This window comes from Stigmatopora nigra, chromosome 13, assembly GCF_051989575.1.
Source record: "Stigmatopora nigra isolate UIUO_SnigA chromosome 13, RoL_Snig_1.1, whole genome shotgun sequence".
NCBI lineage: Eukaryota > Metazoa > Chordata > Actinopteri > Syngnathiformes > Syngnathidae > Stigmatopora > Stigmatopora nigra.
The window spans coordinates 10,052,939-10,066,748 of NC_135520.1; the positions used below are offsets into that span (position 1 = coordinate 10,052,939).

Genomic DNA, 13,810 nt, shown 5'->3' on the forward strand with positions numbered 1-13,810 from the left:
TTTCACATGTTACACTGCGTTCTACAACTCTGGTAAATGAAATTTACAGATCATGTAATACTGAATATTAAGATCCCTTAATATTCAACATTACAAATCAATTAACGAGAAAATGCTGACGACAATTTTTTTGCGTTTGTTCCGCTTTCCTTCTTTTATCAATAAAATACAGTTAGATTAGATTTACAGGTAAAGTTCCCATTTTTGTTTGTCATTTCTGCATTTTTTTTAATTGCCGGCATCTGCAGGAGAAGCATTTTGTTCTTGTCTGTGACATCCACGGTCCCAACTGTGAAACTTTTGAAGAACTCCGTCAACAGCAGACTCCTGCTTACGAGGTCGCGTGACATGTACTTCGTCTTCTTTCTCGCCATCCTCGTCCTGCACTTTTACACCAGCAGTCACGCTACTCTGTCCCTCTGTCCTTAGGTGAGCGTGACCCTGAGGTGTCTTCTTCTTATTTTTCTGCCTTGGTCTCTCTCTATTCCACTCACTAGGAGCTGCTTCCTCCTCTTCATCATCAATTTCCTCTTCCTCTAATTCCTCATCATGGTGGTCTTCTATCATGGTCACTTCGAACTTAGGATGGCTAGCTATTTGAAAGAAGGAAGACGAGTGTGGTCCGGACAGGTCTGAATCGTAGACTGAAAAAGGGAGGTGAAGGTAGTGTCCTGCTGCTGCTGCCGCAGCGTAAATGCAGCAGCACGTCTGGCCGCAGTCGTTGCGGAGGCCTCCCTGTCCCGCACGGACCATACGGAACCGTTTACGGAAGGGTGGGCTTGCCTGGTGCGTGAAGCATGTTGGTGTGGAAGCGGACCTGTTGAGGGCCTGCTGTGTGTCGTTTGAGGTCAGAGGTAAGGCGCTGGTAAAAACCGGGTTGGGAGAGAAGCACCATTCGGTGCTCTGGAGCAAAATGTCCGTTCGTAGACGTCGGAGGAGATTGTTAACGAGGACGGAGCGTCGCAAGAAAGCCTCGGGGTCGTCAATGAATCTCATCTTCTCCAGCGAGAGACGCAATACGTAGGCCCGTTCCTCCAGAGCGGGTGCCACCTAAAGGAGGAATTAGTTTCAGGGAAAAGAAATTGTTAAAAAAAAAGAAACAATTATTCTGATTCAGCCAGACAAATGTCATGATTTAATTGCTCTCAATGGCGAAATGCCTCGTTTGCATCAGCTCTTTTTGCTTGCAATTTTACGTGCTCCCTGTTTTTGCTTTTCTGATTTTTGACACAAACATCAGAGATGGCCAGGCTTTGTGGAAAGTGTGTCCTCTTTAGTCAAGTTGATTTTCAATGCCCCTTTAAGTTTTTACAGGTTCACTGCCCTGTTTCCTGTGATATCAGCTCTATGTACTATAATATATATCTGAATCCAAAGCAAGTTTATGCATTAAAGAGATCAACTATGTCATGATGAAAAGAATAATCATAATATAATTTATTGCAAATAATTATGAAAAATTCAAGCTACCTTCCAGAAGGTACATTTTGGTTTAATTACTGAACCATGGCTCTTTGGTACTTACATTTTGGCAGTATGTCCTGAAACTCAAGGATGCTTCATCATCATCAACAAACTTCCTCTTGAAATATGCAATTCTTGATATTGACAGATGGTCAGGTGGTTGTCGAAAAGGGGGTTCTACAGAGGAACAAAGAATTATTGTAAGGAGCAATTCACAGAAATATGGCTAACACTACGTGCATAAAGGTTTAAATATGTTGCATCGAGATATCTTTAATAAACTTGTATTGCACTTGTATTGTGCTTGGACACAATAGCATGACATAAAAGGATATCAAACATTTATGTAGTGGTTATCCTCATGAGAGTTGTGGATTCAATGGAGCCGATCTCAAGAATCATATAGCTCAGGTTCCATAAGGTCTCACTATGACCTCAGGAGGTCATTTATTGATTTTGATAAATTGTACTTCACTGAGCCACAAGCCTTAGTATTTTCCTTTGCAAAATATACCAAAAAGCGCAAAACATAGTTTAATCCCATTTCAATGTTGACCCGGAAGCTAGAGTCAGTTGTGGAAATTAAAGTAGTGGAAAGTAAGATTCTTCGAGTGGTGTCAAATCATCTGTTTAGTTTAACCTCTGTCATTTTAGTTGTTGTTGTTTTTTTTTCAAGAAAATAAATTGTTTTATTGGGAAATCGGTTAATAAATAATGTGTATGGACTTACTTTTCTTTCTCTGATCCACTTTCAATTTTGTATTGACTCGTCGCACAAACACAAAACGTATTGACTACTGTTTTTGATTGAGTCATACAGCCTCTGCCGGATCCTTCCATTACTTCATCGGTTTCAACTATGCAGAGGTACACCATTAGATGCTTATTTTAAATAAATAAATAATTTTAAAATACTTATTGTACCATTTCCATAGTTATGGATCTGTGTGAGTCTTGATAATTTATTTTGTATACTCTTAACAATTTTATCATTTAATTGGATTGTAAAAAATCATGATAGCTGGACTTTAAGGTTCATTTTATTGTCTAATGAATCTTATACGATAAAAGGTGCAACTCCTGGCCACATAGACACAAAAATATGGTCACAGATTTGGGAAAAATGGGTCAACAAATAAATATTAATTTGACTGTATTTACCCTGTTTCCTCTGGTATTCATTGTGGGTGGATGAGGTGGTATTTGACAGGCATGGTTTACTGCAGCGCTCCGTTTTCCATAGAGGTTGGTATGTTGAGAGGGTAGGTTCTCCTTCTGGCTCCAAGAAAGGACTCATAGACAAGACGAGGGTCATTTCTTCTAGTGATTTGAATCTAGAAAAAAAGAAAAACATTCCATTACCTACTGAATAACAATAAATCAATAGGGTAATATACCACAATACGATGATATGGTCCCACAAGGTATCATGTAAAATAGAGGAACCAACACATTGGTTCTGAAGCTTTTCGCCACAAAAGTTTATGTCAACTCATTGGCTGCCATTGATGGGGTTAGACATCCAATAGATTTAGACTGTTCAGTCCCTTCTCCTAGTCTAAATTAATTACTTGTTTATCGTATTTGTCATTTCCAGGTAATAACCCTTTAAATGTGACTTGTCATTACACATATTTGTGTCATATGTTAATATAATCTTGTTGTTATTTTACATATGATTGACTGAGTTAAAGTTTAGAAATTTGCCGACTCAATGACAATGTAATGTGTTTAAAGTTAGAGATAGACAGATTCCGAATTAATGTCGGCTTAGACAGAGAAGTAGGCCAGAGAAGATACTGACCAATTATGATATTATGTGTGAACCACGTTTTGTCATTCCTAAAGAATAAAGACTTCCTGACAAAACTGAGATAGGTCATGTTGAATCAGAATCCCACTTTGACAGCAATGCGTTTTATATTGTTCTTTTATATTTGGAAATGGAGAGGTCCAATGCGAAGTCTACAGACAGTGTATCCGTTTGATCACTGTGAATTTCTGTCATGTGATTTATAAATGAGTCCTCCCGTTCATGTACAATGCAAAACCAGCTGTTCCAAATATCAGCAGATGGACTTTCTTGTCACTACCTTTCTGCCACAATGCTTGTTCACTTTGATAGCCTCTACAGATACTCTTGAGTACAACCCTTCATGACAGACACAAACTGAGGTGACACCATGCTCACTCCTGCTGGGGTAGCAGATTAAAGTGTCCGCTTCAATAAGCTTCCCACTTGGCATGACTGAACAGTTTTATGCGTGTATATCCCTCACAAGAAATTGTTCCTAAACTCAAAAGTGAAGTGTACTGTTTGTGCATATGCTCCATTCAATGACAGACATTTTATTCATTTATTTATTCAGTCTCACACACAAAAATGGGAGGCTGCAAGCTACTAAGTGTGTATTTTTGTGTGTGTATCTAACTATTTTTTTCTGTCAATTAAAATTTAAACTTCATTAGGGAGTCAGGAATAAACCACCTTGAGAGTTTAACGTTATTTAGGCTTTTTATACCAGCGTAAGGCAACAGTTGGCTTCTCATCTGAGGTTAGTGGGGCATCTTGCACTAGTGACCATACAGCTGTAATGAGGGATTGAGGTGTGTCCCGAAAATATATACGATACTTCTCCCTGCGTTCATGGTCCCAAAACGTTGCTGACATAGTAGAAAATTTGTGCAGAATGGGGTAGACAAAGTAGCATCCATTTTTCTCATGGTTTGAGCACAGTCAGCAGCAAAATTTCTTTAATCTGATCAAAGATCTGATTAAAAATATGATTAGATGTACTGTTTTAATAAATGCTAAATGTATTGATTCAATTAGGTCTTGGGTGTTCGTGCATCACACCTTTGCTAGAAATGAATTAGACCTGAAAAACATGATAGAATTGTCACAAGTTTTATGACCAATGTCCTCCTAGGAATAAAACCTGAAGATTGACCAATTAAAAGTAAAAAGTAGTGTTATTTTACATATTTTCTCATATTATTTTACAATCAAGCTTTGAAACAATTTCATAATCTTTTAAAAGCTCCAGCAACATCTCGGATACAAACAAATCTAGCCTTGTCATGTCTGTCCGTTTATTGCAAAATTTTGGTTGTGTTTTGACGCACCGGAATTCTGATGTCCGGTATAAAACCTTGATTTGACCGGGCTTGATCGCCTAAGGATATTAGTGATGTTTTTAATCATTGAAATTTGCCGTTGACCGCAATAGACATCCAAATCATTTGAAGTAGAAAGGCCGACACCAAATGAATGAACATTCTTATACTGCCACCGTCCCACTTCAAATGGATTGGACGTCTACTAGTAATAAACTCCGTTAAATTCACAGGAGAGGCATGAAAAGAACCACATGATTGGACGCCTATCGTCATTATTTGTGTCAAACCACTGACTGCTTGTATCGAAGGGACTCCCCCCACAAAGGACCTCCACTAGGGCTAATTATGTCAAAGCCATTGAGTGCTGCAATCATAGATAATTGGCATCTTTTTGCCCTGTATGTTTCCCTCCAGAGTTGCATCTTCACCCGCAGCTATTTTCTTCCTCATCACCTCCCCTCACTGCTGCTGTTGCTATGTTGGCTTGGCACAAAGAAATAAGCATGCCATTGCTTTCCTTCCCATCTGCAGGGACCTCCATTTTGACATCCCACACTCTCCTTTACTAACTCTTTCATCCCCCTCGTTTCGCTATTTCGCTCCATCTGTCTTACATCCTTTCAATAGCGGTCACAGTTGACAGCTTACTAACAAATATGAAGTGTAGACAACAGCAAAGACAATACAGACTGAGCTGCAATGTGTTATTTGAGACGTGGAGGTTAGTGGCCGAGACGGAGTGGGAATGTTTGTCTACTAAACCTTATGATTTGTGATTTAAGACTGGCTATAACGGTAATGATGAACTCACGATATGGCAATACAACAATAATACCTGGGTTAGGAAATCAACCAACAATATTCTATGACACAAGAAATATTCATAAAACCAAACAATTTCCATTTTTCTGAATTGACTAAAAGTGCAGACTTGTGTAATGTGTGAGCTTGTGTTTCAGGGTGTACATCCAAGGGGGGAAAAAAAACTTGTAAGAGTGAAAGCATATGCAATGTGTGAGTGTAAAAAACACTACTTCACGTATGTTCAGTGAGAGCTTCTCCTGGCTTCATCCCACTTATCTTTCCTTGCACAACTCCCCCAGTTGTCAGACTTTATATTGCATTCTTTCATTAGAAACTTTGATGATGAGCAATTAATTGCAGTGCCAGAACACAAGACGGTGTGGGAAAAAAAGACTGAATGAGAATTTATATAGAACACATGAGAAGGGATAGCGGTAGAGAGAGAGAGAGAATGGATGGATAGAATGAGTTAGGAATGGAAAGATAAGTGCCTTAGGGAGCCTTGTCATGAGTGGAGACAAGTCACCCACAGTGACGATTTCTGCTGTTATGATTGACTCCCTCCCTCCAGCGCCGAAACAGAGAGCACACACTCATACACAGCTTGTCATTTTGATGGGGAGTCAACCAAGGTCAACTGAGATGCTCAGTCATACTATATATATACATACATACATACATACATACATACATACATACATACATACATACATACATACATATATATATATATATATATATATATATATATATATATATATATATATATATATATATATATATATATATATATATATATATATATATATATATATATATATATATATATATATATATATATATATATATATATATATATATATATATATATATATATATATATATATATATATATATATATATATATATATATATATATATATATATATATATATATATATATATATATATATATATATATATATATATATATATATATATATATATATATGACCATTTTATTTTTTGTAACTGTAGTCTAACACCCAATTATGTTCATTTCTTCAGTATTTAATGGAAAACATCCTAGAAAAATGTGGACAATTCATTTGTTAGATGTTAAAGGTTTTCTAAAACATGGTTCTAATAATAAAATTAAAGAAATGTAAAGAATTTCCTTATGCAACCTCAGAAATACTAATGGTTTCAGTATGTGTATGCGTTCAATGTTTAGTCTGATTTTATTTTTTTTAAGCCAAGTGTTTCCAAGCCGCAGGGGAAACAGATTACAATGAAAACACTTTGTCCTCTGTGGTTTTTAACATCAAAATAGTTCCAGGTCCATCCAGGAGTGTCATACTACAGAAACACCCACATGCAATGATGTGTGTAATAACTTTCTTAGGATTCATAAGCATGTTATTTTGACATTCAATGCATTTGTATAACACAATGACAAATACAGCATAGATTTTTTTTTTTTGCTTTTAGATTCTGTTATATAATTTCCACTTGTAATAAATACCTCAGTAAGGGACATTGGTAAGAAAGGTCAGGTAACTTTGAAGCAAGCAAGTCTGTCAAAGCTGGCAATAGAATTTGTACACCACTTTAAGTCTACTAACTACTATGCTCACAGACTATGAGGAATATAGCAAATTGTATTGCTATTGTAATGCTTGTTTTTTGGCACGGATCGACATGGTGTTTGGGGAAACATTGGATTTGTACTTTGACTTGCCTAACCAAGGAAGCAACGAGACACCAAAGCACTGCAGATAATTACAAGCAATGGGGCTCTCCAAAACATTTAATTTCACTAGACTAGAGTGTATCTAGGGCTCAGAGAGCAATTGCACAGGGCAACAGACCTCCACAATGAAAAGGTAAAGAAAATTCCAAAATCTTAACCTGATAGACTTGGTCATTCTTTTTAAAGAAGTGGAAACTTTCATTTCAGGGAAATGGATCATCTGTAAAATTCTGAGGAAGCAAAGGTAGGTGTTAGGGCTAGTTGGTTTTATGTTTTTCCCCCTGGTGTCCTGTTTGAGTGATTGCCCATTGTGTTCAGTTGTTGTTTCTCCGCCCCTGGTGTATTTATTCCCTGCCTGCTCCCTTGTGTGTTTCTCAGGTGTTCCTAATTGTCTCATCAACTCATGTCAGTCTATTTAAACCCCACTGATTGTTATGTCATTTGTAGTTGTTTGCTTCCCTTGTCATGTGTCTGTGTTACCTTGTTCCTCGATTCCCTGTATTTTCCCTAGTCAGGTTTGGGTTTGTGATTTGAGTTCTAAATCTTTGTTACTCTCTAAGATTCTGCCTAAATTATTAAAGTTTTGGTATGAGAACTATGAGTACTCGTCCTCGCCTGCTTCCCTGCGATTGGGTCCTATTCCTCGTGTCCTCTCCTCGATGTCTCCCCAAAGACGTAACAGTGGGTGGATTTTGTGTACAAATAGTAGGATTTTTGGTGAGTAAAGTGATTTTATGTTTTGCTAAATTGCCTATATTGTTAAATAATATTCCAATTTTAGGAGATTATTATTGATGCTTTTTGTATGTGTCGTAGTTGTAGCTGTGGTAAAGATTTTATAGCCACTAGTGAAGGCCCAGGTGTGAAATGTGCTCTCCACTGGTTATTGATTTAGTAAATCTGTTGCATAAACATGAAGAAAAGATATAATTTAGAATACTATGTGGTTGTGGATCTGCAAATCCTGTATGAAGTCAAAATGATGTTTTATTAGTCATTATATTATGTCAACACTTGGGTCATTGCTTTGCGCATTCTGTTCCCCTTTGTGGTGCTGTTTTTTGGGGGTTTTGTTTTTTTGCTTTATACCATAGTTTCCATTTTTTTCCCTCACCCTTTTACTATTTCCCTTTTATATTGCTCATTTTGCCCCAATGTATTTGCATTTTATTATTCTTTCTATTATTATTGTTATTATTATTATTATTATTTTCAGTTGGCAGAGTTTTAAGACTTTCTTTTACCCATAACTGGGTATTTAAAAGTTTGTTAAAGACTGTCATAATATTTGGCAGCTCAGATATCCTTTTAACAATGAATTCAGATGATAAAGAACATTCAGAATGAAAAAAGTCACACTGGCCAGCATAGAAAAAAGTGGTTCACTTGTCTCTATAAGGAGTTTTGAGGTTGAGATTTTGTTATTCTTTAGATCAGGGGCTTATTAATTAAGTGTGGATGTATTGTGCCTGTAGGCTGAAAGTTGGCCAGGTGAGGGCATAGCCTTCAGTGTATTATTAAGTTAATTATGGTATACGCTATGCATGTTTATCTGTGGAAGAAATTACTATGAGTCTGCTTGATCAAGACTCAGTATCAGATAAATGACTATTTCTTTAAATCTTTCATTTAATCCAAGTTCAGTGAGTAGTACTCCTTCAAATATCTGTGGTGTGGCACGCCCACTAAATGACCACATCGATGATGCATTGTGTGTGCCAAAGCTTGGTCAAAATATGTACTGTAGCATGAAAGAAAAATAAATATTAAACTCTACACACAAGAGAAGAGCCCCGGTATGCTCTTTACATGTAGACGGGAATTTGTGTTTCTGTTGAACCAAATCTAAGTGACACATCTCTGCAGTGAAAAAATAAGTGGGCATAACCTATAAGAGCTGCCTGCGGTTGCACTGACAGGGGCCTGACAGCGAGCATCAGAGCGCGGTGATCTCACAGCAGACATTCTAAAATCTCATTGAAAATGTCTTAGACGAATGGCACTCCCACATAGATTTACAAACACTAAAAGTTGCATCACTGTTCGGAATGTAGATCTTATTTTAGGTTTATAATACAGTGATACTTCTGCTTACAAACACCCAGAAATACAAAACATTCTGGGTCCGAAGCACTTCAATGGGAATATACAGTAATACTTTGTGATAAGAGCTTAATGCGTACTGAGCAATGTACTTTTACTTACAAATGATTCTATATGCAAAATGTTCAGGTTACATAACCCTTTCATATGCAAATTATTGTTCGAATCTTTGAAAACAAGATCCAAGTTCCAAAAATCTGAATAAGTTTCTTGAATCCCTTATTTTATTTTGAAATTGTCACAGCAGTGTCTCATCCCAATTGACAATTTCCCAACAGTCTGGCTTCCCATTAGCTGTCTCACAAAAACAACTGTGAAATGTTTTCTGATGTTGTGGAGTTAAGGAAACTTAGTTTGTTATTTAAAATCCCTGCAGCGAATGAAAGAAGAACCGGGCCATGTTATTCATCTATTACTGATATTACAAGGCAATACAGCCATAACCCATCTATACCATCACTATAATATTAAATATAAGGAAGCATTAGAAGTGACGACTACTTGGCGTGGCATTTCTGCACCGAAAGGTCCAGACACGGTCACTACTTTGGATAGAGAAGGAAGAAAATGCAGGACAGACAGACTGAGTCGTTTATTTCAGGGGGAAAAAACAGCTCATTAATGCTAAGTTGTTTTGAATTCAAAATTTGAAGTTGTATAGATTATATAGATATTTCCTGCCACATCCCAAAACTTTTGTGCTTGGCTGGTTTATCTAAATGCTCTTAAGCATGAGTGTGAGTGGGAATGGTTTTTTGTCTCCTTGTCAGCCAATCAATTCATGGATTCCCCTGATGTCTGCTCGAAGGGTGGGATTGTCCCCAGCATCTCCCGTGACCCTTGTGATGACAGGCGAAACGGAAAATGAATAAAAGGATTTGATATTTGTATTAGTAATCCTTTTATAGCTTTCTTAAAAAATATATATTATCCTTGATAAATGATAGTATTCCTTATCTTAATAGCTATTGGATTAGGGACCAAAATCAGATAAGTCACATGCAAAAATATGAGCTCGGGACAATATCGGGACCCTAATGTATGCGCTTCAGCCATGTAAAAATTGATTTGATTTAACTATTCTGTTGGGCTTTCACTTGCTGTATTCCACAGGAGACAATTTGTGATCTGTTGCGGTAATTCACGTTTGTGTTGTGGTTATTTACCTTCTAGTTATGGCTATATGTTTGCATTATTATGTTGATTTTCATTTGTGCTTTTTCTTTTGCAAAGCAGTAGGTTTAGATGCAGTATGTGCAGCACAAGTTGTAATAACGTTATGCTTGGCACCATGTCTGCCGAAACCCTGTCCCTTAAATATGTATCAACTCCCTTTCAGTGTGTGCTGCATGGTAAAGGCCATGTTCTGAAATACTGTTCCAGATGTGCGTCTCAATGTCCTGCTGAGAAAGATGAATGGCTTAGGGTGCTTCTGATTACCGGCAAGTTCACTACCTTAATGAGCAGAAGAATCTGGTGAGATCAAGATATGATTGATGGCCTCACCAGAGAATCAGAGAGGGGGATAACAGATCTTTTGATAAGGTTGAGGAGCACTGGGTTCTTGCATATGGTAAAGACAATAATCCAGTGCACTACCAAAGGATGTCACGTCATCTTGAGAGAACTTTCCCTGGTTTGTAAACTTAACATGCGTAAATTATGATAACTTAGCCACTTATTCTCAACTTTTGAACTGAAAATATGAGAAATGTCCAAAATAGTATGCGGTCATGTTTTACTTGTTTTATAATGGTTTTCCACCAGACGTTTTAGCCCTTGTTTTCCAAAGGTGGGTATTGTATTAGGAAGAACATTTTTTTTGCCTTATTTGCTGCTAGGCTAACATGAGTTAATATACATGTGCATTGTTATATCTGAACACAAAGGCAACCAGGGGAATGCACCTTGGCGCAAATACATATTTCAGCCTTTTTAACTTACCTTGTTATGATCTTGTTGAAATGTTGATCAAATGCCAGATGAATTATAAAAACAAGTTTGAATGATTTATCTTCTTATTTTCACCCAAAGTGAAACCAGAAGCATATCCACTTCATCACACTAAAAGTAACAAAACTCTAGTGAGTCCTTGTTCATATAGTTTCATGTATTACCTCCCTCCATACTGAAATAATGATAATAATTGCAAATTTTATCTAAACCTGTGTATACAACTTTTAACTCTTTCAGTGGCTTTGCCAATGATAGTCAAATTTGTTGCTCTATTCCTCTTTTTTCAGTAAATCAAGTTTATTACTGATAGAGATCCATTCCATTTGAACAGGGAAAGTTTCAGGACATTTTTTTCCCCATTTTCTGAACTGCTTTATCCTCACTAGGGTTGTGGGGTTGCTGACTTAGGGTCAGAGGCAACCATTCGCCCTCACGTACTTTGAGACAATTTAGAGTGTCCAACAGCCTAACATGAATATATTTGGAAAGTGGGAGGAAACCGGAGTACCCAGAGAAAACCCACACCTCCCCCAGGGAGAACATGCAATTCACACAGGTGGACTGACCTGGATTTGAACCCAGGACCCCCACTGTGAGACCAACGCACTAACCACTCAGTCACCGGGCTGGGTGGAAGCACATGAAAAGATACATTGATTTGGATCAATGACAGCTAATGAGTCAACAAAGAAAATGCAAAACTATCTTAAATTAGTAACAGGAGTCGTGCAGAATCACAGACTCCATGACAATACATTTTCCGTTGCTTATGGTCGTGCAATAACAAAAAAAAAAAAACTGGGTATGGATACTTTTGCAAAGATGAGATGTATTGGACATATTTTGCCTCATAACAAAGTACAAATATTCAAATTGGTAAGGAAAAGGAATCTTCATCTTTAACTTTTAAATTGGGTTTAATATTGTGAGGATATTAGTAAGCAATAATTCTATATTGTTATAATCGTAGATTATTGTTGACTTTTTGAAGTAAATTTTGTGAAGTATTTTAAATAATTAATTCTAATGATTAAACGATATATTGATTTAAAATAGGCATTTCGGTAAAAAAAATTCTTAATTTAATTATTTCATTATAATTCACGACGATAGCTGACTATCTGATCCTATTCATGATCTTGCTGTTAAATTAGATGAGTTTATCAACAGTGGACGACCAATTCATTTGAACTGGGAGGGCTGGCAGAGAATGCACATTTATTCATCAGTATCCCAACAGTATCACAGCATCCTCAAACGCTATTGTGTTACCTGAGGCGAAGCCCTTTGGTATTTGCTTCTCGGATGCAGAGGAAATCCCAAAATGCAGCAATAACAAGAGCGTGCGTGACGTTAAATGTAATCTGTAGGCTGCAAAGACAACGTACTACAACGTGTTCCGTCCAGTTTCGTCACCCGAACTGCCAAAAGAATTCCCGAGCGTCACCCGCTGTAGCTCAAACGTCTTGTCCGTTTCTTCAGTCAGAAGAGTGGCAGCATATCATTAAATAAAGTGTTATTCCGTCCAAGAGTGGCTTACTAAGACGCGGCTGCTGCTGTTGTTGTCCGGGCTCTTGAGAGTGAGTATGTGACGAAGAAGGAAAAACAACAGCAGCGTCGCAGTTCCATCCCTTCATGTGAATTGCCGCCGCTGCTTGTCTAGCGCTCGCTGACTGCTTGGAAATTGACAAAGTCGACGCTGTCTCTGCTGTCTCCGGGCGACCATCTAATTTTCAAAGAAGGGAGGGTTGGGAGACAGAAAAATTATTACCATATAATCATGCCGACTTGTATTTTTGCCCGGTGGAGCGAGTGGTTAGTGCGTCGGGCTCACAACTCTGGGGTCCTGGGTTCAAATACATGTCATGTCCATCTCGGTGGAGTTTGCATGTTCTCCCTGGGACTGTGTGGGTTTCCTACGGGTACTCTGGTTTCCTGCCACATTCCAAAAAACATGCATTGTAGGCTGATTGGACACTTGAAATTGTCCCTAGGTATTGGTGTGAGAATGCATAGTTGTCCGTCCCCTTGTGCCCTATGCCCGGCTGGCCACCGATTCAGGGTGTCCCCTGCTTCTGGCCTTCTAGTCAGTTGGTATAGGCACCAATACCAATACCAGCACCCCCCCCCCCCCCCCCCCCCCGCGACCCTAATGAGGATAAAGCGGTTCAGAAAAAGAGATCAGAAATATATAATGCTCATACTTAGGGACAATTTAGAGTGTCCAATCAGCCTAATATGCATGTCTTTGGAATGTGGGAGAAAACTGGAATTTCCAGAACTCCACACAGGTGGAACCACCTGGATTTATACCCAGGTCCAATACACCTGCTTGCTAATTTTGCACTGACAAATTAATGATAGGCTTTACCCAGTGTTCGTAGAGATCTTTACGCGAGGGAAATGCGGTGAGAAAGTGTGATGTTATCATACGCAGCCTTTTGTGTCTCGGGCACCTAGCCATTTTATATGCTCGTATCTCCAAATTTGCCTCGTATCTCAAGGCAAATATTTGCTCAGAATTTTACTCTTATTTCAAATGGGTTGTATGTTAGGGCACTTGTATGTCAAGATATTACTGCACACTATAATGGCTGCTCCACCTGTTGGTTGCTTGGTGCTGTTGCGATG

At 38.0% G+C, this 13,810-nt stretch overlaps 1 protein-coding gene and 1 long non-coding RNA gene across 3 annotated transcripts in view; one reads left to right on the forward strand and one right to left on the reverse strand.

Moving 5' to 3' along the window:
• sertad4 (SERTA domain containing 4) lies at window positions 1-12,918 on the reverse strand. The gene is made up of 4 exons (XM_077730940.1): window positions 12,452-12,918; window positions 2,626-2,798; window positions 1,526-1,641; window positions 1-1,050 (listed from the first exon to the last, which is right to left on the reverse strand). The coding sequence occupies exons 2-4, from the start codon at window positions 2,777-2,779 to the stop codon at window positions 229-231; spliced, it is 1,092 nt and encodes a 363-aa protein (XP_077587066.1). The 5' UTR covers window positions 2,780-2,798; window positions 12,452-12,918; the 3' UTR covers window positions 1-228.
• LOC144206157 (uncharacterized) overlaps window positions 7,348-13,810 on the forward strand; it is a 23,126-nt gene continuing 16,663 nt past the window's right edge. Inside the window, exons 1-2 of one of the 2 annotated variants that reach the window (XR_013328305.1) lie at window positions 7,348-7,837; window positions 10,563-10,945. This is a non-coding gene — a long non-coding RNA (uncharacterized LOC144206157). Of the gene's footprint in view, window positions 7,838-10,562; window positions 10,946-13,810 lie in introns of those variants that run through there. The other variant, XR_013328306.1, reaches the window with a different exon arrangement.